General features: G+C 45.8%; 1 protein-coding gene across 2 annotated transcripts; it reads left to right on the top strand.

Annotated features, from left to right (window-relative positions):
• Positions 1–10,132: 10,132 nt before the first annotated feature.
• On the top strand, positions 10,133–25,077 carry EEF2KMT (eukaryotic elongation factor 2 lysine methyltransferase). 2 transcript variants are annotated; one of them, XM_075899252.1, is made up of 8 exons: positions 10,133–10,469; positions 15,201–15,263; positions 18,820–18,900; positions 19,113–19,214; positions 19,410–19,543; positions 21,001–21,308; positions 23,630–23,779; positions 24,495–25,077. In XM_075899252.1, exons 1-8 carry the CDS (start codon positions 10,380–10,382, stop codon positions 24,602–24,604), a joined length of 1,038 nt encoding a protein of 345 aa, XP_075755367.1. In that variant the 5' UTR covers positions 10,133–10,379; the 3' UTR covers positions 24,605–25,077. The 2 variants fall into 2 exon arrangements, with proteins under 2 accessions (XP_075755367.1, XP_075755368.1); XM_075899253.1 differs by lacking the exons at positions 10,133–10,469; positions 15,201–15,263 and adding an exon at positions 18,354–18,493.
• Positions 25,078–26,836: the final 1,759 nt, after the last annotated feature.

Below are 26,836 nucleotides of genomic sequence, written 5' to 3'. Positions count from 1 at the left end.
AACTCTAGAGCAATGTTTCCCAAATGGTGTTCCATGACGTGAAAATAAGGGTTCCGTGAGAAAATTCCATTACAATAATATTTTATTATTTTAAAAATAATAATTAATATGTAAGCATTTATGAATTTTATTGAAAACAATTTTCATTTGTGTTTGCCGCAATAAGTGTAATGCCAGCTTAGCCAGAGAGTGGGGAGGATGATGTCATTACTCAGCGCTGCTCGCACAGTCAGCCAGTTATGCGATCGCCTGTTATATACCACTGTAAATCCCCGTGCTCGCTCTCAGGGAGCGTGGATCATGTGGATGATTGAATATGATTATACTAGCACCGCGTCGGAAAAAGCTGAGGCTTCAACTGTCAAACCAATGGCTTGTATGGGAGTGTACAAGCAGTGCTCTCGCAAATACTTTACTTCAGTATAGTTGCGTGATTTCTTGTATTTAAAAATTTAACCATGACAAATATAAATGGACTATGATAGATTAATCTACATATCATGACCTTGTTTAGCATTTTTTTATTATTATTCTTACTTATTTGTGGTCTACTTTTTCAGCTGCATATATAAGACTGGTATTAGGGGGTTCACAAAATGTTTTTGAATGTAAAAGGGTTCCGTGGCCAAATAAAACTGGGAAACACTGCTCTAGAGCAATATAGGATTATCAGATGATACCCTCTTTTTCCTTATTATGAAAAACTAAACCAAGCCAATTTTAAGTGGGATCATTTCACTAAAGCCACTGGAGTTTTACCAATGAACCAGCTTTCTTTTTAACCCACACACTGAGGAGTTTTAAAAATACAAAATGAATGGCTCCAAAGGGGCTCTGTTATAATCTGGATAGGAGAGGGTTTTGTGCAAATTGAAGTCACTTCACTGATGGGAATTTATTCTCAACTCCATATGCTCCTAGATAGCAGCCCAATACAATTATTAGAGCCACAAACAGAATAAAATTGCTACTATCTTTCCATTGGGCAGAAAGAAAAAAATTACATTTCAGCTGTTTCAGAATAAGGAGAACAAATTCCCAGATTCCCATTGGGATTCTTTGGTGGCTTGCCTGAGACCGTTGTCAGACAAGTTGCCAAAGAATACTAGTGTAAGGTGCTGTAGGACAATGGTTTTCAACAGGGGGTCCAGCACTTCTTGGAGGGCTGTGAGCAGATTTCAGGGGGTCTGCCAAGCAGGGCCAGCATCGGACTCGCTGGGGACCAGGTTAGAAAACTGAAGCCCAGCTACTTAGGGCTGAAACCCAAGGCTCTGAGCCCCACCAGCTGAGACTGAAGCAAAAGCCTGAGCAGCTTAGCTTCACTGGGGCCCCTGTGGCATGGGGCCCCATACTATTGCCCTGCTTGCTACCCCCTAAGGCAGGCCCTGTGTGTTATATGCAGAAAATCAATTGTTGTGCCACATGTGAGCTGTGGAGCTTTTACAGCGCGTTGGAGAGGTGTGTGTGGGGGGGGGGGATGACTCCGAAAGAGAAAGGTTCAGAATCCCTGCTGTAGGAGACTGCCTTTGCCAGTTTCACTGGAAAGAAATGGAAGGCCCTGAAACTGGTCTTTTCCTTTTCCAGCAACTGGAACCAAACTCCCCACTCAAATCGTCACTGGGACAAGTCACATGAATGATCACATGTGTTTAGGATGGGAGGCCAAGCTGTTTGCATGTAGGTTTCACAGTATTATTTTCTCTGAGGTAGTGCCTAGCAGCCTGTTAAAGACCAGGGCTCACTGTGCTAGACACTCTACAAACAGAACAAAAAGGGTCCCTGCCCCCAAACAGCTTACAATCGAGTCAGAGGACAGATGATGGAGTACAAGGGGAAAATGAGACAATATTTAAAAGCACCCTCCTCCCCCGGTTCCCCCAAATAAGCATGCTCTGGCTGGCCAGGGGAAAGCAGGAGTAGCATGCTGTCCGAGCCTCCCTCCCCCATGCTCTGGCCAGCCGGGAGAAGGCTGGGACTGATTTCCCCACTTACTTGGGGGCCTCGGGGGGTGCATTCACACCCTGGTGGTCCATATTTACCAAAAAAGCCCCCACAGCCCCACAGAAATTCTTGCATATGGGCCTGATACTGGTGAGCATGACAAGCAGCAGCCACAACACAGCAGCTGCCTGACCTTTGTGAAGTTTTTGTTTTAACGAGGGATTTTAATATAATAGCCTATCCTATATTACTTTGCACTTTTATAGCACTTTCTCCTATCCGAGGATCTCTCATTGAAAAATAAAACACTAAACATTAATGAACTGAGCCTCATGGTACTATTATCCAAACCTCATCCTCCTTCCACTCCAAGTATGAGGCATACTTTTTTGACCTTGCGTTTGCTAATATAAACGATGAATGTGTAATGTATTTTTTTAAATCCACTAACTAAACACTACACTGCGCACACAATTTTCCCCATGGGAAGAAGGTGAGACACAGAATGGTCCACACATGAGCAGATGTTAGTTATGCTGCTTAATGTACTTCTGGAAAATGTTCAGAGATACTGCTGTGATGAGGGTGATATAAGAATCGGAACAAAATAGAATCCTCATTTTACAGCTGAAAAAACAGGGGTATGGGGAGATGATGTGACTTACCTTATGTCGAACAGTAAGTCTCAGTCAGAGACAGGAAAGGTAAACGGCACCTGATGCACAATCTTGTTCTTTGGTCACAAGACCGCCCCTTCCCTGCATGCCTGCTTGAAAAAAAATCATATGGAAAAGAAAACAAAAATGATGGGAAAGGATTCATCTATGCTCAAACTTCTCATGCAAGCTTATTCTTCTGTATCTCCTTTTGCCACATTAGCTTTCATTTATTAGCTCACTATTTTTTTCCTATGTCTACAGAGCCACACTTTTTGTATTATTAAGGATATGGAAAATATGTTAATTATTTCAGAGGAGTAGTTTCTTAGCATAAATATGAAATGTACATATCTACGATAATTAAAAGACCATTAGTGATAGAAATGTAGCTGTGTTAGTCTGATGTAGCTGAAGCAAAATGCAGGACAATGTAGCACTTTAAAGACTAACAAGATGGTTTATTAGATGATGAGCTTTCGTGGGCCAGACCCACTTCCTCAGATCAAAAACTGAGGTTTTGATCTGAGGAAGTGGGTCTGGCCCACGAAAGCTCATCATCTAATAAACCATCTTGTTAGTCTTTAAAGTGCTACATTGTCCTGCATTTTGCTAAAAGACCATTAGACTGATTAAAGGATTCAGGAAAGACAGCTCTTTGTTGGCATGTATGAGAATGAAAAAAGGAAGAAAATATTAATTGAACTGTTCAGTACAACAGTTCCATCTTGGAAAATGTGGAAGAGACTTAGGTCCTGATCCTGCAAAGTATAAAGTACGTACATAAGCTTTGGCATGGGAGTATTCCAATTGACTTCAACAAAACTACTCACATGAATAAATGTATGCACATGCTAAAGTGTTTGCAGGACTAGACTCTTAGGACAAAATACTGGCAATTATAGATTCTTTCCAGTAACTAGAATAAAAGTAGTAGTTTGAACAATACAGAGACAAGCTGATAATGAGATGTCATCTGTAAGAAATCCTATTATCCTGTGGTCCCTTCTATAGATACAATTCTTTTTGGGTCACTTGAAAATTTCCCCCAACGGATGAGACACTCCCAAAACTCCTGTCTCCTTTTATTCAAAAACATGCTGAGGGTTGGAAATTCATCCCAACACGCAGTTCTGAGGGGAGACCTGACGCATGGCAATAACTTTGAGCATTTATATGACCCAAACAGCAGCACTCAGTATAAAATTACCATTCTCCTTATTTGGGAATTTGTTATTGTACAAATGATCAGGATTCAGAAAAGACCAAGGAGGAAGAGAAAGGAAAAGAGGACTGAACAAGAAAGAAAGAAAGAAAGAAAGAGAGATTGATTGATTGATTGATTGACGCTATCAATGATGGATTAACAGCTTCATCCTGTTTGTTTCAATGTAGATTCTTGCACCAAATCCTTCTTCAAGTTCTTACTGTCTGGAACAGGGGAGGGCAAGAGAGCCTCCATAGGCTGGATCCAGCCCCCCAAGCAGGTTGATTCGGTCTGAGGCCACCCTACCACTCCCTCACCCTCAGGCCAATGAGACCTGGGGGCAGGGGAGCATGCTAAGTCTCCTTTCCCCCGCCAGCAGCACACGGCACCAGAGGGAATCGCCAGCTGTTCTGAACAGCTGGCAGTTCATTCTAGGCACTGTGCGCCCCTTGCAGGGTAGGTGCAGAGGGCAAAGACTTTACATGCTCCCCCGCCCATGGGCTCTGATTGGGCCGAGGGAGTGTGCAAAGTCTCCTCCCACCACCAGAAGCACAGACTGCCTAGAGGGAACCACCAGCTGTTCAACATCAGCTTCTGTACCCAATGACTGGAAGATAGCTAATGTAACACCAATATTTAAAAAGGGCTCTAGAGGCAATCCTGGCAATTACAGACAGGTAAGTCTAACGTCAGTACTGGGCAAATTAGTTGCAGCTCCTGGATGCCAGCGTGCCCCGCCGCATCTGGCGTCTGGACACCAGCAGCGACTGGTGAAACCACATCATCCTGGAGTGCTAGGGAGAACAACAATGGACCCAAAACTTTAGGATGAAGAAGGACACCTTCCTGGAGCTCTGTGAGTGGCTCGCCCCTGCTCTGCAGCGACAGGACATGCACATGAGGCCCGCCATCCCCCTCCAGAAGCGTGTGGCCATCGCCCTCTGGAAGCTCTCCATGCTGGATAGCTACTGATCCGTGGGAAACCAGTTCAGTGTGGGGGGATCCAGCGTCAGAGTGGTGCTTATGCAGGTATGGCAAACTCCAGCCACTATGCCAGGAGGGGCGGGGGGTGCAAGGAGGGGATTGGCTGCCCTAGAGAAAAGGGAGGGAGGTGGTGCAAGTCCCCCTTCCCGGGAGGGTTTGTTTTGTCTCACCCACACTACGGACTGCCTGCGGTGGCCAGGATTGCGGGGGTGGGGGTTGCTCCTGCGGAGTGGGGATGCGGGGCAGTGGCAGGGAAGTAGCACTCTCAGCCACCCTGGCACCCCAGTGACTCTCGGTTTTGTATGTCCCTCTGCAGGTGGTCAAGGCCATCAACAGAGTGCTGCTCCACAGAGCCATCCGCCTCACTGATGTGAATGTGGTGATCGAGGGGTTTGGCGCTCTGGGCTTCCCCAACTGCGGGGGGACGGGGGGCAATCGACAGGACGCACACCAGGCCTCCCTGTACATAAATCGGACGGGATACTTTTCCATCATTCTGCAGCCTGTGTCTGACCGCTGGGGCCACTTCGTGGACATTAACGTGGGCTGGTCCGGCAAAGCACATGATGCGTGGGTTTACCGCAACTCCTCCGTGTGCCAAAGGCTGCACGCCAGCACTTTCTTCCCCAACTGCCACATCAGGGTCGGGGACATGGACATGCCTGTGTGCCCGGTGGGGGATGTGGCCTATCCCCTACAAGCCTGGCTGATGAAGCCCTACAGGACACCTCACCCCTCCCAACAGGCCTTTAATGCCAAGCTCGGGAGGGCCCGCATTGTGGTGGAGGGGGCGTTAGGCCGGTTGAAGGCCCGTTTTAGATGCCTCCTCACCTGACAGGACCTCTCTGAGCCGAATGTTCGACACATAGTGGCAGCGTGTTGTGTGCTGCATAATTTGTGCAAGAGAAACATGGAGGCTTTCCTGCCAGGCTGGATGGCAGAGGCCAACCACTTGACTGACCTGTACATGCAGCCCTGCACGGCTGCCAGCCAGGAGGCCCATCGGAGGGCTGTCCGTATCTGGGAGGCCCTCAGGAGAGCTTCCACCCAGAGGAGGATTATAGTCTTCCTGGTGTGCCCCACTGGGGGCTTGGGCCTCATTTCACCCTCACATCCTTTCACTGACCCCTCCCTATCCCCCCTTCCTCATGTAAATAAAGACACGTGTTGACAAAAACAAACTCTTTTACTGAACAAAATTGGGCAGGGGGGAATGAGGGCGGGAGAGGGAAACCTGGGAAGAAGGAGCTGGAAGGAGGTGGCAAGGGGAGGAAGGGGGAGGAGAAGCTCAAGATTGGGGGTCTTGCTGGCCCACCTGTCTCCCAGCACTGCAGGTGCGGGGTGTCCCCGGGGGGGAGTGGGTATGGAGGATGGGACGGGTGGTAGGGGAGGAAGAAGCGGGAGGGGGGAGCAGGAGTGGGCGGAAGAGCGGTAAATGGGGCAGCAGCAGAGGTTAGAGCGGCAGGAGGCAGCAATATCTGCACCAGAGTCTGCAGGTGGTCAGAGATGGCATGGCCCTGGTCAAGCAGCTCCCGCCAGCTCTCCTGCCACAGCTGCAGGTCTTCGTGCACCCTGTAGTCCAGGGTGTGGTGCTGGCCTCGCAGGATCTCCAGGTGCTACTGCTGGTACTCCTCCTGGTTATGGGTCAGCCTGCTGGCCCTGGTGCGGGAGGATGTCCTGGGCAGGGTGGTGCGCCTTGCATGCGCAGCTGCTGGAGAAACAAGAGAAGTGGTCAGTTATCCCTAGGGTTAAGCCCAGTCCCCCTCTACAAGGCGAGGACAGCAGGTCTCCGCATCATTGGAGCCAATGTGCTTGCACACAGGCCACGTTCGGCATGTCCTGCTATCCCCGGGAGTGGGAGCTGGCCCAGGACTGCACCCACGCCCCTGTGCTGTATATAGTGCGGTGCGGGGGGGAGAGATGTCCCCTGCCTCTGTGTAGAGGGGGCTTATGGAGGGAGGGCATCGTGCAGTGTCCCACCTCGGGGTCAGGAGCATGTCATGTGCCTTCATACACGCGTGTGAGTAAAAGGCAAAGGCCCCTATGTGGCAGCCAGCTGTGGCAATGTGCCCAGGGGTGGCACGACACATGCACAGGTTGCTGCATGATCCATGGTCTCCCTCTCCTCCCCTCCCCCCCCCCCCCGCCACATAAGGGGACAGTGATGGCACTCACATGTCGTTGCCTCCCCGACCTCGGATGACATCGGGTGAGGGGCAGTGACTGCTGGCTCGGGGCTGGCAGGCCTGGAGCAGGCACAGGCACTGTGGCCAAACAGACTCTACCCCTTTAAGGGCTCCGGGGAGGGTGGGGAGGAGAGGAGTTTTCCCGGCTATGGCCAGAGTGGCCACCAGGGCACCCTGGGAAGGGCTGGAGGCCCCTATTTTGAAATACGTGTCTGTACAGCACTTACTCCGAAATAGCAATTTCGAAATTGGTGTTATTCCTTGTGGAATGAGGTTTACCAATTTCGAAATAAGCCCTCTGCTATTTCAAATTAATTTTGAAATAGTGGTTGGCTTGTGTAGACGCTAGTGAAGTTATTGAGAAATAATAGCTGTTATTTTGAAATAACTTTGCTGTGCAGACATAACCCCTTCAAAGAACTCATGGGGTAACAAACATGTGGACAAGGGGGATCCAGTAGATATAGTGTACTTAGATTTCCTGAAAGCCTTTGACAAGGTCCCTCACCAAAGGCTCTTACATAAATTAAGTTGTCATGGGATAAGAGGGAAGATCCTTTCATGGATTGAGAACTGGTTAAAAGACAGGAAACAAAGGGCAGGAATAAATGGTAAAATTTTCAGAATGGAGAAGGGTAACTAGTGGTGTTCCCAAAAGGTCAGCCCTAGGACCAATCCTATTCAACTTATTCATAAATGATCTGGAGAAAGGGGTAAACAGTGAGGTGGCAAAGTTTGCAGACGATACTAAACTGCTCAAGGTAGTTAAGACCAAAGCAGACTGTGAAGAATTTCAAAAAGATCTCACCAAACTAAGTGACTGGGCAACAAAATGGCAAATTAAATGTAATATGGATAAATGTAAAGTAATGCATGTTGGAAAAAATAACCCCAACTATACATATAATATGATGGGGGCTAATTTAGCTACAACTAATCAGGAAAGAGATCATGGAGTCATCGTGGATAGTTCTCGGAAGACATCCACGCAGTGTGCAGCGGCAGTCAAAAAAGCAAACAGGATGTTAGGAATCATTAAAAAAGGGACAGAGAATAAGACAGAGAATATCTTATATAAATCCATGCTACACCCACATTTTGAATACCATGTACAGATGTGGTCTCCTCATCTCAAAAAAGATATACTGGCATTAGAAAAGGTTCAGAGAAGGGGAACTAAAATGATGAGGAGTTTGGAACAGGTCCCATATGAGAAGAGATTAAGGAGACTGGGACTTTTCAGCTTGGAAAAGAGGAGACTAAGGGGGGATATGACAGAGGTCTATAAAATCATGAGTGATGTGGAGAAAGTGAATAATGAAAAGTTATTTACTTGTTCCCATAATATAAGAACTAGGGGCCACCAAATGAAACTAAAGGGCAGCAGGGTTAAAACAAAGAAAAGGAAATTCTTCTTCACACAGCACGTAGCCAATCTGTGGAACTCCTTGCCTAAGGAGGTTGTGAGGGCTAGGAATATGACAGGGTTTAAAAGAGAACTAAATACAGCCGGTCCCCAAGTTGCGAACGGTCGACTTACGACCGTTCGCAGTTACGACCAAAAATGTCGTAAACAGCGGACTCCAAGTTATGAACGCGATCCGCGTTTATGAACGGCGCGGTCATGTGTAACTCAATGGGGTCCAACTTATGAACAAACCGAGTTACGACCAATTGCTTGGTCCGTAACCGGTTTGTAAGTCGGAGACAGGCTGTAAATTCATGGAGGTTAAGTCCATTCCTGGCTATTAGCCAGGATGGGTAAGGAATGGTGTCCCTAGCCTGTTTGTCAGAGGATGGAGATGGATGACAGGAGAGAGATCACTTGATCATTACCTGTACGATTCATTTCTTCTTGGACACCTGGCATTGGCCACTGTCGGCAGACAGGGTATTAGGTGGATGGACCTTTGGTCTGACCCAATATGGCCATTTTTATGTTCTTAGAACAGCTGGTCGTTTTTTCTAGGTGCTGGGGAGCAGGGTCAAAGTGCTCCCCCACCCCCAGGCCAATCAAGGTCGTGGGCAGAGGAGCACAGGAAGTGTCCTGGCCCCTTCCACCCAAGACCCGGCTCAGACCACTTCAGAAATTTGTGAAGTGGCCCCCTTCAAAAATTATTACCCACCTCTGGTCTGGACCAAACACGCTTTTTATCTGCCTCATCATTCCCAGCCTTTTTCATGACAAGCTGGTCAGGTGAGAGATAACAATGTAACATGAAGATACAGACACATGGAATAATTCAGACTCCATAGACATGGAGAAGCAAATGGGACCCTGGGACCAAGCTGTGACACAGATGCTGTTATGTGGAATCCAGATATTGCTCGCTTTGTGAGGTAGTATGTGGGGCATAAGCAACAGCCTGTAATGTGGATACCATGACATGGGACCCCAGAAACAGATGCAGGGATGCAGCCTTCAGGCCATGATGTGTAATATGGGAACATGGGCCCTCTGCAATAGGGAAACAAAGCCATCCAGCGATGTAGGTGCCAAGCCGTGAGTTGTGACATGAAAACATGGGAGCCATACCCTGAGGACAAAGAGCCACTCAGGGATGCAGGCACCAAGCTGTCACGCGTGACAGAGGGAAAAGAGGACACAAAGCCATGCAAGCGCCAGGCTGTCATGTGAGACACAGGAACAAGAAGACACAGAGCCATGCAGGGATGACGGAGGAACAAGAAGACGCAGAGCACCAGGCTGTCATACGTGTCCCAAGAACACACAGGGATGCAGGCACCAGGCTGTCATACGTGTCCCAAAAACACACAGGGATGCAGGCACCAGGCTGTCATACGTGTCCCAAGAACACACAGGGATGCAGGCGCCGGGCTTTCATACGTGTCCCAAGAACACACAGGGATGCAGGCGCCGGGCTGTCATACGTGTCCCAAGAACACACAGGGATGCAGGCGCCGGGCTGTCATACGTGTCCCAAGAACACACCGGGATGCAGGCGCCGGGCTGTCATACGTGTCCCAAGAACACACAGGGATGCAGGCGCCGGGCTGTCATACGTGTCCCAAGAACACACCGGGATGCAGGCGCCGGGCTGTCATACGTGTCCCAAGAACACACCGGGATGCAGGCGCCAGGCTGTCATACGTGTCCCAAGAGCCCCAGGAACACGCAGGGCCGCGGCTGTCGGACGTGCCCCGGGCACGTGCAGGGAGCACACGGCGCTACGCTGGCTCCAGGCTGTGCCCGGGGTCCCGGTGATCCAAGCCCCGCGTCCCCAGGCCGGTCCCCAGGCGGGGGAGGGGCGGGCACCGCTGCCTTCCCGCCTGGTTCGCGGCCTAGGCCGCCGCGGCGCTCCCCGCCCCTCAGCCCGGCGCGGCGGTCAGGCGAGGCCGGGGGCGCGGCTGCTGTGCGGGGGCGGCGGGCCGGGCCGGGGAGCGATGGAGCCGGCGGCGGAGGCCCGGGCGCTGGGGCTGCGCTTCCAGCGAGGCTTCCTGGCCGGCAGGCGGCTCGGCGCCTTCCCCTGGGCGGTGAGTGGAGCGGGGGGGGCCACAGGTGCTGGGAGCAGGGTCGTGGAGCTGCCCCCCCCCCCCCCCGCGTTAGCCGGGCCACCCCCCCCCCCCGCGTTAGCCGGGCCGCCCCCCCCCCCCCCCCGCGTTAGCCGGGCCGCCCCAGCCCTGGCTCCAGGCTGCTCCCCCCCCATCCCCGCTGCTCCCCCGGCCTGCTGCTGCTGGGGGGGGGGGGGGCGATAGAAACAGCCGAGTCGCGGTCCGCAGCATCCGCTGCTCTCCCGCTCCCGGGCAGGGGCCGCGATGTCTCTGAGAAGGGATCCTGGCTTCCCAACCAGACTCAGTTCTGCGGGCAGGGGGCTGGAAGGGCGTTTGTAACGGCGACCCTGGGAAGCGCTGAACAAAAGCCCTGTGGATGCAGCCCATCGCTATCCCTACTGCACAGCCCCCTCGTGCTCTGAGCCGCGGAGATGTGTAGGGAGTTGGGAAATAGACACACAAAAGGGGTTTGTTTGCTCGTCTAGCTATTCCCAGCTGTTGTCCTAGCAAAGAGGAAGGATGGTCCAGGGATTAAGATTCTACTCAAGGATTTGGGTGGCCTGAAATCATTTCCTGCTCTGCCACAGACTTCCTGTGTAACCTTGATCAAATCACTTAGTGGCGATCTACCTTATAGAGGTGTTATAAAGGTATATACATCAAAGATTCTGAGGTGCTCGTAAGTTCCTAGCTTGGGTAGGTGTGCATCTCTCTCAGAAGAGGATTTTTTCTAGTATTTTACTATTCTGAAGGAATTGATCTTGAGACACTGCATAACTGTCATCAACAGCTTTTCTCTTCACTCCAAACACTGCTGATCACACTGAACACTCATTACATTGAACTGTTTGTACCTGGGAAAAGCAGGCCAAACTCTACTCTCTATAGAGGTATATCTTGAGCAAAGAAGCATCTACACCAGAAGTATTTACTTATACAAACAACTAGTAATTGTGTTATATAAATTCTTCAGTCTTTAAACCTTCTTTTGTATGCAAGAGAGAGAGTACTGCCAAACTATACTTCTATTTTTGATTGGCTCACTTTTAATAAATCATTTATGATAACATGTTTTAACAACCTACTTTCAGTGGTTGGTCCTTTTAGTATTTTGGAATTCTTCAGACTTGCATCTTCAAGCTGTTTAAACATTGACAGGAATTTGTGCAAACCACCCAATGTTTCTAACTTTAAGCAAATTACAGGACTATGTAGCACTTTAAAGACTAACAAGATGGTTTATTAGATGATGAGCTTTCGTGGGCCAGACCCACTTCCTCAGATCAAATAGTGGGAGAAAATAGTCACAACCATATACACCAAAGGATACAATTAAAAAAAAAAAGAACACATATGAAAAAGACAAATCAAATTTCAGAACAGAAGGGGGATGCGAGCGGGGGGAGGGGAGGAAGGTAAATGTCTGTGAGCTAATGATATTAGAGGTGATAATTGGGGAAGCTATCTTTGTAATGGGTAAGATAACTAGAGTCTTTGTTAAGACCCCCACGCAAAGTGTCGAATTTTAGCATGAATTTTAGCTTTGCGCGGGGGTCTTAACAAAGACTCTAGTTATCTTACCCATTACAAAGATAGCTTCCCCAATTATCACCTCTAATATCATTAGCTCACAGACATTTACCTCCCCCCCATCCCCCTTCTGTTCTGAAATTTGATTTGTCCTTTTCATATGTGTTCTTTTTTTTTTTTTTATTGTATCCTTTGGTGTATATGGTTGTGACTATTTTCTTCCACTATTTGATCTGAGGAAGTGGGTCTGGCCCACGAAAGCTCATCATCTAATAAACCATCTTGTTAGTCTTTAAAGTGCTACATAGTCCTGTATTTTTCTTCAGCTACACCAGACTAACACGGCTACATTTCTATCACTATTCTAACTTTAAGGTGATTCAGTCATTTTCAGACATCTGTTATCAGGTATTATCTATGACTCACCATTATAGTTTTCAGGAAAACTAAGTCAAATGGTTGACCCTAGGTTTTGTTTGTTTAATCATTCAGTTTATCTGTGGCTAAAGCACAATCGCCAGATAAATTCAGAATAGTTGTGTTTGCTTACAGGCACCATAATACACTGTTTTAGTGAACTATGTACTCACTTTCTCTGATTCAACAAAACACTCAGAAAGGATGTAATAGGCAATTTCTAGGAAAAATGTAGGCCTCACCTTTGAATGATGTAAACACAATGTGATCTGAAATATGTTAGCAATTAATTTTGCAGAGTCACTTACTGGGAATAGTAATAATTCCAAGATATATGACTGTAAATATGAATCTGAAATTTGATAGTAACTATAAAATGTATAATCTGGAATATCCCCACATTTACAGATTTAAAGTTTAATCACAGTTGAATTATTTTATTTGCCAGAAGGTACTGAGCCCCAGAGAACTAAATCAACCAGGGATGTTAAATATCGGTTAACTGAATAGTCGAGTAACCTCATGAATTCTTAGTGGTTAGTCGACTATTCTATAGCCCCTGGGGGTGGGGCAAGCAACCAATGCACTTTGCCCTCACTCCTGAGGAGCCAAGCTCCCCTTGCGGACTGGCTGCCTGTCGCCCAGTGCTGTTGCCTCTGATAAAGAGGCAGCAACTTGGGGTGGCAGCAGCCCCTGTCTAGGGAACATCTGAGCTTCCGGACGTGGTGTGAGCCGAAAATGAGTTGGCTTCCTGCCCATGCAGCTCCTAATACACTTCAAATGTAGAGCCACAGCAGGGATAGGTCCCGGACCCGGTGCGAGCCAGGACTGAGCCGGGCTGCCTGCTTCCCACCCAGCTCCTAATACACTTTAAATGCAGAGCTGCAGCGGGGTAGGTCCCAGACCCATTGCAAGTCAGGAGTGAGCCAGGCTGCTGGACAGCCTGCTAAAAAATGTACTGGCCCGGGAGTGGGGGGTCAATGCGTGTAGTCTATAGCATTAACCTATACGCTTTTGCTTAGCGGTTAATCAGTTAATTGACTATATTATTACATCCCTAAAATCAACCCTTAGTTCATTGTAACGGACCTAAAGATGAGTTGGCTTGTGAACTCTGTGAGTAGCGGGCTTATCTGGAAATAGGAGTTTACAGTGTGAGACCATTAAGACTAAAGATTCATCCAGCAAATCCTGGGAGCTGCCTCATTTGAAGTGAAAAGTTGTCAGGCCACTTTCATATTTTCCTTACCTTTATTTTGCAGATGACAGAAAAGGGTAAGTACGGTATTCTCACAAAAGGGCACAAACGTGAATTCATGTTATTCTGCCATCTATATCAGAATGGAGAGACAGGAAAAATCCAGATACGTCTTAAGAATTTTTCCTTTCCACTTCTGTTATTTGACAAAGGAAGGATGAAATGCAAACCTCCAGGCCTGTTCAGCCCATGCATACGTAACCAACGTAAACCAATTACTGTGCCATTGATTTTAGTGTAAACCAGGCTAGTTTACATCATATACCTCAGTAGAGACTTCAGATATTAAAACTAAAGACTGCTGACTGCAGTCATTCTACAACAAAATCCGCCCCATGTACAAGCTAATTCCACAAGAGAAGTAACACTCATTTGGAAGATTTTTTTCCTTTCCTGAAATGTCTATGCTTTGTGGCCTAATTCATCTGTTCATAGCATCTGGTATTAGAGCAAAGTTAATTTCAAAAAATCAGTTCACCGTAGACTTCAGAATGGTGCGTTGGCAGCTTCTGTTATGAGTTTATTAGTATAGAAGTAAGAATGCCTCAGTTTCATACAGTACATGTCACTATTCCTCCTGCAACCTCTGTGTTTTGGTTGCAACATATATCAGTATACTGTAGTGTCACTTTTCAGATGCTGGCCTCAGTAGACAATGACCTTTTTGCAATAAAGTACCTTTTTTTTCCTCAGAACAGTTTCCCCCTTGGGGAAGTTGCATCTTAGAAACAGCAGTATTTTGAAACTATTCAGGGCATCTTTTTACTATCACTACCTAGTGAGTTTTACTACTGTAGAGTTCAGCATGAATATGTTCCTCTGTGAACCATTTTATCCTCTTCTTCAGCCGCTAATGAAGGACGAGCTCCTCACTTGCAATAGTTACACAAATGGTCCCATGGACTTTAAGTGGAATTAATAAGGTGAGCCGGTTTGGCTACAAATGGATCAGCGAAAAAAGACTGGAGAAATACAACTGGCCACTGAGGTTACATTGAAACAGCACTCTAGGGTACCAGATTTCTGTTCGAGACAATGAATACAATACATTTATGTTGGGGATTTAGTGTAAGATTTTGTTCTTACTCCAATGCCAAGATTTCATTGTCTGGAGAGAGATTCAGCTCTCCTCTTGGAAAAGGGAAGATTCAGTATTTATCACATCGCTGGGGTGGAGGCTTTGTACATAAGTGTGAGAGGGCTGACTGATTAGTCTCCCAGTCTTCACCTTTGCAGTGTACTTTCCTCATTCAATTAATAATTATTAAGTATTTGTATTGCAGTAGCAGCTAAACACATAACAGACTGAGTTAATATTATGGCTTACAGAAGGCTCTATACTGCATTTTTATTTCCTACCATCTGGATGGGATTTTTTTTTTTTATTAAATCACGAAGTATTTATTGTCCTCTGTTAAAGTAGTTTGCACCAGTTTGTGGTGTTCAAATGTTGTCATAAAAGAGTATTCTGGCATATTTCTCAACAGTTTTTCCTCCTTTTTGTGTAGGAACTTGAAAAAAAATTAAAGAGTTCATCAAGCACTGAACTACTGCTGGATATTTTGCAGAAGGTAAAATGTGTTATTTTAATATAATCGGATTTCAGTACACATCACTGAACAGACTGGAACTATCCTAAAGATATGATGCCATCTAGTGTAATGAAATGCAGTGCATTGTAGTCTTTTAAAATTGCACTCTATTTAAAAAACTAGCGTGTCAGCTCTAATACTAATCACCATGTATGCCTAAAAGAATAGCAGATTCCTTTTATTCATGTTAAATAACTATCCTTCATAGGAAAGGGAGATGGAAAACAATAAAAGGATGGTTTTATTTATGTTAACATTTTAAAAATGGTCAGAGACTGTAGTGTTCATGCAAAGTATCAGATGCTAAATTTCTCTATTGATTCATAGAGGAAATACAGGGAGGGCTCCAGCAATGTAAACTTTCCAGAATACTCAACCAGTGTGTCTTAACATTGACATAAGGGGTCATCTCTAAGGATGAGAGTTTTCATTCACTCTCCGTTCCCATTTGGTCCCTGGCTGCCTCTAAGGCTACACTAAGAATGTCACTAGAAATGTAGAGGTGTAGGGTAGGTTGTGTTGGGAACTCTGTCCAGTAGGGCTTGGACTGAGACCATGAGTAGGGCCTCATCAAATTCACATTCCATGTACGTCAATTTCATAGTTATAGGATTTTAAAACAAGCAGATTTCATGATTTCAAGAATTTAAATCTGAAATGTTAGGATGTTGACATTTTAGGGGTCCTGACCAGGCTGTCCTTAGGGGGGTGCTGAGTCCTGGGCAGCTTCCCCCCATCACAGGCCCCTTCCTGCCCCTGCTTTGCCACCTCCTGACCCCCCATTGAACCACTTGCCCGAAGCCTGAGCACCATGAGCTGGGGGGATTACTGAGGGACGGGGGGTGGGGCCTGAGACAGGGAAGCAACAGGCACCCTCCATCCTGCTCTCACCACAGTAGCAGGAGCTGGAGCTGGAGCGATCCAGCAGCCTAATCCACTCATCTGCCCATCCCCCAGCTTGCTGCGCTCCACCTCACCGCATTGGCAGGAAGCAGGGCACCCTGGCCCCAGCTCCACTTCCCACTACTGTGGTGAAGCAGAGTACAGTGGGCTGGGAAATGAAGGGGAGAGCGGAGCAGGCTGCCGGGTCAATTAGCTCCTGCCACCATGGTGAGCAAGAGGTGAGGTGACCCTTGCTGCTGCCCCGCACCAGGCCTCTCTGGGACTTGCAGGTTGATGCAAACACCACAGCCCTACCCTCCTATGAATGGGATGGTTCTGGTCCTGACCCAAAAAGGAGTTGTGGGGTTCGCAAAGTTATTATGGGGAGGGGGCTGTGGCACTGCTGCCCTTAACTAGAATGTCCAAAAAGGCAGTAATTCCTTTTAATGGGCTTGTGCCCTCAGACCAGTGGCATTAAAACTTTGTTTTACCTGTCTTGTTTTTATAAATATCAAGTTTTGGCTTTTTAGAGCTGGTGGGGAGTTTTCAAAATGGCAACGACAAAACAAACCAAAAATACAAGGAAAAAACTAACTTTAATTTTTCTTATAGATTTGGGACAATATATTGTCTGTTGATTGATAAGGTGTCCTCATTCATATTTGGAAATAGGGTACTACATGCTTCCGTGTGGTACAACTCCTGGGAAAACAGTTATTCCCATTTTCTGTCTGTCACTTCTGTTTGTAGTTTACTCCCTACTTGGTTTCTAAAGGATAGTAGATAGTCTTTAGTATCATATTTTTGTCGTATTGTCACAGCGGACATCTCCTTCTGAACAAAAGTGTGTTCCCAACTCTGGAGCACAAGGGGCATTCAAGTCCTATAAGAACATAAGAATGGCCGTACTGGGTCAGACCAAAGGTCCATCTAGCCCAGTAGCCTGTCTGCCGACAGTGGCCAGCACCAGGTGCCCCGGAGGGGGTGGACCGAAGACAATGATCAAACGATTTGTCTCATGCCATCCATCTCCAGGGACATCATTCCTACCCCCTGGCTAATAGCCTTTTATGGACCTAACCTCCAGCTTTTATCTAGCTTCTCTTTAAACTCTGTTACAGTTCTAGCCTTCACAGCCTCCTCTGGCAAGGAGTTCCACAAGTTGACTATGCGCTGTGTGAAGAAGAACTTTCGCTTATTAGTTTTAAACCTGCTACCCATTAATTTCATTTGGTGTCTACATATTATGGGAACTAATGAATAACTTTTCTTTATTCACCCTCTCCACACCACTCATGATTTTATATACCTCTATCATATCCCCCCTCTGTCTCTTTTCCAACTGAAAAGTCCCAGTCGTATGGGACCGGTTCCAAACCCCTGATCATTTTAGTTGCCCTTTTCTGAACCCTTTCCAAGGCCAAAATATCTTTTTTGAGGTGGGGAGACCACATCTGTACACAGTACTCAAGATGTGGGCGTACCATAGTTTTATACAGGGGCAGTAAGATATTCTGTGTCTTATTTTCTATCCCTTTCGTAATAATTCCTAACATCCTATTTGCCTTTTTGACCGCTGCAGCACAGTGTGTGGATGTTTTCAAAGAGCTATCCACGATAACGCCAAGATCTCTTTCCTGATTTGTCATAGCCAAATTAGCCTCCATCATATTATATGTATAGTTGGGGTTATTTTTTCTAACGTGCATTAATTTACACTTATCCACATTAAACTTCATTTGCCTATAAAACTATATTTTAATCACCTTCCACATGTGGAACCCCTGGCTGAGATGCCCACATGTAAGGAGAGCACAGCTTTGGAAGAACAGGCCCATCATGCCTAGCCAAGCGCAGAATACAGCCTAGGCCACCTTATAGAAAGGGAACTGTAACTATTCAGAGTAAATCAAGGCACCTAATTCACCATAACATTGTTGTTAGAACTAATGACCTACCTTGCCAACTTTTCACTTTCTGGAGGACCAGTGTGACTAACCTTTTCTTAATGAGCATTGCATCGATTCAAAACAAAGGATAGGCCTGTGTGACAACAGTGTCTTTCCTGAGTCCAGTTTGGAGCTAGCGTGCGTGCGTGTGTGTACTCAAGCTGGGAATGGCACCCCCAACTCCAACTATAGATGGAGCCTTCCTGTTTATTGACTTTTTATAGGGGTGGAGCATGGAAGAAAACTGGGAGGAAAGAGCCACTCGGACTCAGTTTCCTTTCAGTTTGACTGTTGAGTTTTGAAGGACAAAGAAGAAGAAAGGTTTCCGAGAGGTAGCCATGTTAGTCTGTTTCACCAAAACCAACAAGGAGTCTGATGGTACTTTAAAAACTAATACATTTATTATGATAATGCCCTAATACCCTAAAATATTTGTTTAGCTTTAAAGTACAAGATGTGTGGCTTGCTTGCATCTGTGACCAGCCGGAGGTACCAGAACTCACTGTAGGAATGTACATGGAATTTGATTTTCCAGCTAAGTATCAAATAGCTTAGCTGCAAATTGCAATCACCTAGCATTCCCGAGGCACAAAGTGAACCAAGCAAATTGGTAGTTATCTTTTTCTCCTTGGTTCCTTCAGTGCTGCTCATAAAATTCTCACCTGATCGCTGCTTGGTCTTCAGGTGTTGTTTTATCATTTCAGACTATTCTTCACCCCTTGTGCATGAAATATCCCCCTTCCGTGAAGTACAGAAGATGCTTCATAGCTGAACTCATTAAAAAGGTAGCGTGGGGGTTTTATATTGCTTGGCACTCTTTCTCCATTAGACCAGTTATTAAAAGTAACTTGAAAATATGTTTTTCACAATATTGGCCCAGGCTCAGCTGATCACTTGCTATAACACAAATTAGTATTTAATTGTTTATTGTCTGTGCTTTGTTAATAATGTCTGGAGATCTGAAGTTCTTCGCTGATCTCTGTTCTCTTTCCCACAGCATGAGTCCATAGCAACCGAACCCTTGGATGAATTGTATGATGTCCTAGGAGACATTTTAAATAAAGAGGAATCCACCAACTGTTATAAAAGCTACTTACTGGTAAAAGCTAATGATACCGCCATTGTTATATGTCAGTTTTTACCACTGAAACTGAGCCATAATTGGTTTACAAATAAATCCTCAAAACCCCAGGTGTAAAATATTCACCTTCTTCCAGACACTAATGTTGCTTTAAAATTGTGAAATATGGTGGATGTACCAATGCATCTTTCTTTCCCGGTGTGTGTCTTCTAGGCCACAGGAGACTCTGTTACGCTTCTGGAGACAGTGGCAATAATCTCACAGGGAACCACAGGACTAGTCACGTGGGATGCTGCTCTTTATCTCGCTGAATGGGCAATAGAGAATTCTGCCATTTTCAGCAACAGGTAATGGAGCGCTAGTTACACGAAAGCACAGCTAGACAACTGGGGGGGACGGCGTTAACGTCAGTGTTTGCATCCCTCATGTAAATGAGTTATGTGACTGTAGTTTGCCGTTATTCTGTGCATGCCCGTAAGATGAGCAAGAACTGTAGCATTGGAAAAGATTCAGAAAAGGGCAACAAAAATGATTGGGGATTTGGAATGGGTTCTATATGAAGAGAGATTAAAAAGATTTGGACTTTTCGTTTTACAAAGGAGGAGACTAAGAGGAGATATGATAGAGGTCTATAAAATCATGACTGGTATGGGAAAAGTGAATAAGGAAAAGTTATTTACTTATTCCCACAATAAAAGAACTAGGGGTCACAAAATAAAAATAGGCAGCAGGTTTAAAACAAACAAAAGGAAGTTTTTCTTCACTCAGCACACAGTCAACCTGTGGAACTCCTTGCCAGAGGATGTGGTGAAGACTAGGATTTTAACAGGGTTCAAAAAAAAGCTAGATAGATGGCGGTTAGGTCCATCAATGGCTATTAGCCAGGATGGGTAGGAATGGTGTCCCTAGCCTCTGTTTATCTAGATATGAGTGACAGGAGAGGGATCACATAATGATTTCCTGTTGTGTTCCCTCCCTCTGGGGCATCTGGTATTGGCCATTGTCAGGAGACAGGATGCTGGGCTAGATAGACCTTTGGTCTGACCCAGTGTGGCTGTGCTTATGTTCTTATTGATGGGCTGACTGTTGCTCTTTCTGTCATTGGCTTGTTATAGTTGAGATTTAATCTAAGAGGAGATTTAAGGACTATCTGATGGAAGAATTTTCTGGCTCCATTGGTAAGTGACATAGGAGCCAATGCCCTCCTGCCAAACAGACTATATTCAGCCTGTCATGTGCTTAGGCTTCATCCTGTCATTTCTTTATCCTTCAACCCAAACTCTTTCCTTAAGGAATACTGCAGTTGTTTAGGGCAGTCCAACGAGGTACAGTTGGGAGCTTTTCAGCATTACAGCCAGCATCCGGGTCCAGTCAGGTCTCAAGGGTGCTGGACCAGGGAGGTCCCACCTGTACTAACATAACTCTAATTGCGTAGCTTAGCTCTGCCTTTCCCCCCGCAGTATAGATCTGTCCTAGGGCATGAAATTTAAGGAGAGAACATTTTGGTCTGGATATATACATAATACCACAGGGAAGAGTCCTATACTGGTCCCTAGGACCAATTTAGTTTTATACATATTTTCACTCTCTAATTTCTATTGTTATAATTGAATTCTAGTTATTTTTTATTCCTGGTACTTATTTGAAGCAAAGAGTGGAATTTGGATAGTTTATTCAAGAATCACTGAAATAAAGTGCCACGAGTTTTGCTCTGAGGTGCATACGCTTCTGGTTGCTTTGATTTGGTAACTGAATCTTGTTTAGACCCTTGTGTAAATACTTATTTTAATCCATTAAACTTCAGGACCATCTTGGAATTAGGAAGTGGGACTGGCCTCACAGGAATTGCAATCTGTAAAACTTGTCATCCCAAGGCATATGTATTTAGTGACTGCCATCACTGTGTTCTTGGACAACTAAAGGAAAACATCCATCTAAATGGCTTTGTTTTGGAGTCTGAAACTGTGAATCACGCCAAACAGCAATCCCAGAGCCAGAGGGCAGAAGTGACAGATTTACAAGGACCAAAAATAACAGTTGCAGAACTTGACTGGGATTCCGTCACAAAGGAACAACTTTCAAAGCTTCAAGCTGACGTTGTCATTGCAGCAGGTACAGTACCTATGTGATTACATCTCACTAAATAATCTCCTAGCACAAATGGTGAAATAATGAGAGAAAAATGCACAAATAATAATTCCTGGACTTTATTCAGTCAAGATAACTGGTGAGTCAACTACAAAGTCTGAAGTGTGAGGGATGTAATTCTGCCTCGTTTTACCATGCTGTCTTCAGCCCAGTATTCAACGGTTGTTCACTCGTCCTTGAAAAGCAATTCATTTCTCTTTTGTCACTTCTTCTGTTGTAAAATTGGAGATTCATTCTACATTTCCAGAGTACTGCTAGCTGGCATTCTCAGCAAGGATAGTATATATTAATTTTACTTTTTTAGCACTTGCTCATCTGATAATGTTGAGGAGTTTAATAGTAAATCTAATAATAATAAATCTAACAATACTCAGGGCTTGTCTTGACGAATAGCATGTGGTAAGCAGGGGTGTAAATCTGCACCACACACTTACTGTCTGTCCCTGCCACCACACACTAAACATTCTCTAGTGAACTTTGATGTATCCCAAGTTTCAATGTCAGTTACGGCAAAGTGAACTACAGAACTTTCAGTGTGTGATAGCAGAGTACACATGGCTAGTGGACAGCACACTGTGTGTGCAATGTAGAGGTACACCCACCTTGCACCATACAAACTTGTCCTTCTAGACAAGATGCAGAACTGCACAGATGTGGCAGAAGTTCAGCCCATATTTTGGGTGTGGGGGAACTAATCAAGCTGCGTAGGAGTTCAGCTGAGATGCTCAAAGGTGTGTGAGGAGAAATTCAATGTATCACTTGTAGACCATTAGTTATAAACAGATGTTTATTCTTAAAATAAAGAATAAGCATCTGTTTATAACTAAGGGTCTACAAGTGATACATTGCATTACCCTCTTTACCTACCAACATTAATGCAATTTTAAAACAGATTGTGATAGTCCATCCCTACCACCACTCCCTCTCAGCTGAGGTATGCACCCTTGCAGGCACCACCAGCCACCACTTAAATATGATCAATATGTTAATAGAAAGTCCACGAGGAGTAACATGGAACAGCCTCAACCTGATTCTTTTCCACCCGTCGTTTGTCCCAGCCTCTTTGCAGACTTGTACTCCTCTTCTCCCTGAGGAGAGGATGCTAGCCCTTTGATAGGTCCAGAGCTTTTGCTTCCTGGCATCATCTTTGCAAAATAAGCCTTTAAATAGTCTTTGCCATCCAACATCATCTCCTAAAAACTCAACCTTGCCAGAACTCCTGCTTCAGGCTGGCCTATCTCTAGGGCCAAGGAGAACCTGTCAAATCCTTCTTGTTTTCTATTATCTTTTCAGGCCAGGTCTACGCTACAGACCCATGTTAATATCACTGACTCGCTCAGGGATGAGAAAAATCCAGTTACACCAGCCTATTTACCCATGTAGACAGTGTTGTCAACAGGAGAGCTTCTCCCATCAACACAGCCACTGCCTTTCAGGAAGGTGGATTAACTATCCCCACGGGAGAAGCTTTTCTAAGAGCTACAACAGAGCAGCTTTGCCAAAGTGGTGTTTAAAGTGTAGATTTGCCCTCAATCTCCTTCCTAGCTGGGTATAATCACTAATCAGTCACAACTACAGTAATTCCTCATTTAACACAGTAGATACGTTTCAGAAAATGATCGTGCTAAGTGAAAACTTGTTATGCGGGGTCAATTTTCCTATTGAAAATGGAAAAGGTGGGGGTTGCGTTTCAAGCGCACATGTGCTCGCAACTCCAGCCTGCACTTGTTAGCAGCTGGGACCGGGACATAAGGTTGGGGGAGAAAGTGGACTGGATTATAGCAGGGAGGGGAGGTGTTCGGCTCTGGAGAAGGGAAGGGAAGGACAGGAGGGGGCTTGCAGCCTGCGGCTGGGTTTTCCCAGCTGGCCGGTCACCGACAGCTGCGCGGGACATCCTCTGCCTCCTCTGTCTTGAGCCCTGCCAGAGGGGGTCACCGGGGAACGGCGCTGCGAGCGGCAAACCTCTGCCGCTTTGCAGGGAGGCAGGGGAAGCCTTGTGCAGCTGCTGGCCACTAGCTGGCCCTAGGGGACATCATGTTATTGCGGATACGGGGTTGTGTTGTTTGAATAATGTTCCCTAAAAAAAAAACGTGCTATCGCGAAAACATGTTAAGCGGGCATATGTTAAGTGAGGAATTACTGTACATTCCTTTTGGTCTAGAGATGATCATAAGGGCTGATGCTGCTTCCCCCTAAATTACTGGACAGAGCATCCATTTTCCTTTTGCTGTGTATTTTACTCTGCTTTTTGTGTGTTAATAAATTATACCCTTTTTTTTACATAGATGTAGTGTATGATCCTGAGATAACTTTATCCCTCATCAGTGTCCTGCAGCAATTTTCCACTTCCAGAACTGCTGGAAAACCACCTGAGATCTACATTGCCTTCACAGTTCGTAATCCAGACACCTATCGCCTCTTCCAAACTGAACTTGGTGAGTGTCGCGCTGAGCGTGCTCCGAGATAGGTTTGGCCTTCCTCCCAGTTATAGTACTTTATCTTGTTACGGAGCTGAAGACGGCAAGCTTTGGTGGTGGGCATTGTCCAAAGGTAAGGAATCCTGTGGAATCCTGCAGGGGGTCTGAATAGGAACACAAGTCTACTCCCGCAGTGCTGATGTCAAGCATGGGGCCTCTTTTTCCTGCATTCTAATGAGACTAACACTTGCTATATTGCCTCCTCAGAACCAGCTGCAAGCTTGGTGACTGTTAGCTGAGCAGTCAATGGGGGTTAATAACTAGTGCTCTCATGTTGTATGGGTAACATTCCATCTGCCATTTAAAACAGAGGTTTTGACCAATAGTCATTATTTAAATATAGACAGGCCAGGGTCAGATTCAATTAAATTGGAGGGTAGAGGAAGGAGGAGAGTTTGGGTTTTCTCTTATAGCTTCCTCAAAATCTAGATGGCTACAGAATACAAGCTGGACATGTGGTCCTTGAGAAGTGGATAATTAATAAAAAAGATGCTAAATATATTGCACAAGCATCTAAGAGAAATCTTAAAAATACTTACCCCGAATCTTTGTGTCTCTTGCTTTCACAGCCAGTTATTAGTGAGCCATTATTACACAATTTGGCACACTGTAGTATGTTTTGTGCTTTACTAAGCAGAAGCATGATTATTCTTATTTCTGTTTCTCTCTCCAGGCAAAGTTGGGCTTGGATGGCAGGTTGTTCCTACTCACACAAAGAACCTTTTCCTATCTGACCTGCAGTCAAACATAACTCTGCTAAAATTACTAGTGGAGATTTTGTAAATCCAATATTACTTGCAGAAAAATTTTGATATTTTTGATCATAATGTCCTTGAATTCTGGACACGTACTTGAGAAGCAGACTCAAAAAGCAAATTTTAAGCTCTGTACATTGTAAATGTTTTAGACCTCAACCCTATAATTGACAGCTTCTAGAGGGGCTCCATTGCAGGAACAAAGCCTCATGCAGACTGAGACATTCTTCCAAGGGCGTATGGAAGTAAACTGTACTGTGTCTTTGGCATTGTGATATGCAAACACTGGAAATAAGTTTTGGGAGACCAAAAATAATGAATCTCTTTTCCTGGCATGGTGAAATAGAGCAACGAACATTTTCTCTGTTTTAATAGTAAAGAATTATTTATATTTGCTCTTGGTTTTGAGCTATGATCTGTTTATTTAGACTCTTTACTGTGCTTGTCTTCCTGTCACAACTTGAATAATAGAATAGCTACAATAAATGCATTACAATGCCATAGGTTTGCCTAGTATTTGAAGTATACATCAGGGGTTCAGATTCTGATTTAAATTGGAATTAACTCCATAACTGTTGTGTATGTGAACTAAATCGCGCTGCAGGGCTCCATCCTATCAGGCCTACTGTCCTCATGGGAACTCTTGGGCAGTTTCATTTCTCATTGAAGTTCAGTTTCGGGCTGTTCAGCTCCTTGGAGCTTTGAGCCACACCACTCCGATGAGCCAAACAAACAGATGGGATTGGGGAATAGCAGGGGAGGGTCTGAACAGAGTCAAAGCCATTTGTTTTGTTGTAGGTGCGTCGTATTGATTGCCGTTGGGAGTGGGACGGAAGGTTAGAGTCGGTTGGGAGTGGAGTGAGCCTGGGCTGTGGTAGGCCCACGGGAAATAGGAATTCCAACTGGCTGTGCAGGAGAGGCAGGACATTAGCCCATGAGAAGATGGAGGTTGTGCCATACCCAGGATGAGGAAGGGGGTTCACACGACTGAGGAGGAGGTAGGCCTATCTTGGAAGTATCTTACTTTAAAATTCTGTGTCACATACAGACACGAGGAAGATCTCGTTTCCTTTACACCACACAGTATGGACAGATTGAGTACAGGTTAGACCACCCTGAGCCGCACCCTAGCGGCCCTACTGGTACTGGATGAGGGATTTTGCCAGACCAGGGAGCGTCATTTCTGGCCCACCCGCCACCAACCTCCAGCAAGCCTTGGCCCAGCTGCCAGCCTCCTCGCCAGCTTCCCCCCATCACTGATCCCCGCTGCCCTGCTGCTGCAGACCAAGCTCCAAGTCCCGCTGGGAAGCCCCACTGCCGCTCACCAGGCTCCCACAGCCTGGTCAGCCCGCTGGGCTCCCAGGCACCAGCCTTCCACCAGGATTCTCTGATCCTGCAACATCCACGGTCCAGAGAGTTTCAACCTGTACGCTGTCAGCCCATTGCAGCTAATGGGAACCGGTCAAAAGAATGTATTTTCAGCAGGAAACATGGAAACACATACAAAATTTAAGTGCCAACAATATGTTTCTCTCCAGTATCCAGCCTCCCAAATCTCCCACTCCCGGGAGAAACGACAACCCATTCCTAAATAGTCACCAAACATGGGCTACGTGGAATTCAAGGGAAGGAGCAAAGTCCAAAAGCAACAGCCCCTCTAAGAGAATGCCCTTCAATAGCACAATTCAACCAGGCAGAATCAAGACCCCATTAAGTTAGGTGCTGTCCAAAATTTTACAAGAAAATATTTTAAAATCTGCTCCCATCTCTACAGTTGCCACTGGGCACATGGTAGGGAATGAAATGCACTAGCTTTAGAATACTACCTGAGACTTGGGGCAAGGTAGGGGCACTTCTTCCTTTGATCTCATTTTCCAGAAGCAAGGCAGGGCAGAGATATATGTAGACATAGATACCCTGCTAATGTGGCATTGCGGCATATTAGCTAACATAAGAATGGCCATACAGGGTCGACCAACAGTCCATCCAGCCCAGTATCCTGTCTGCCGACAGTGGCCCCAGAGGAAGGGAACAAAACAGGTAACCCTCACGTGATCCCTCCCGTCACCCACTTCCAGAGAAACAGAGGCTAGGGACACCATTCCTACCCATCCTGGCTAATAGCCATGAATATAACCTCCATGAATCTATCTACCTCTTTTTTGAACCCTGTTAAAGTCCTAGCCTTCACTACATCCTCTGGCAAGGAGTTCCACAGGTTGACTGTGCACTGAGTGAAGAAAAACTTCCTTTTGTTTGT

Source organism: Pelodiscus sinensis, chromosome 16 (genome assembly GCF_049634645.1).
Source record: "Pelodiscus sinensis isolate JC-2024 chromosome 16, ASM4963464v1, whole genome shotgun sequence".
NCBI classification, from domain to species: domain Eukaryota; kingdom Metazoa; phylum Chordata; order Testudines; family Trionychidae; genus Pelodiscus; species Pelodiscus sinensis.
Note: the sequence above shows the minus strand (reverse complement) of the source record. Positions and strands in the feature narration are given on the sequence as shown.

Excerpts from the sequence above, each read along its gene's own strand:
- EEF2KMT (XM_075899252.1), top strand. The coding sequence starts at position 10,380 with ATGGAGCCGGCGGCGGAGGCCCGGGCGCTGGGGCTGCGCTTCCAGCGA. Across the intron at positions 15,264-18,819 it reads TGCTGGATATTTTGCAGAAG|ACTATTCTTCACCCCTTGTG; the intron begins GTAAAATGTGTT and ends TTATCATTTCAG. Across the intron at positions 19,544-21,000 it reads TCTGCCATTTTCAGCAACAG|GACCATCTTGGAATTAGGAA; the intron begins GTAATGGAGCGC and ends ATTAAACTTCAG.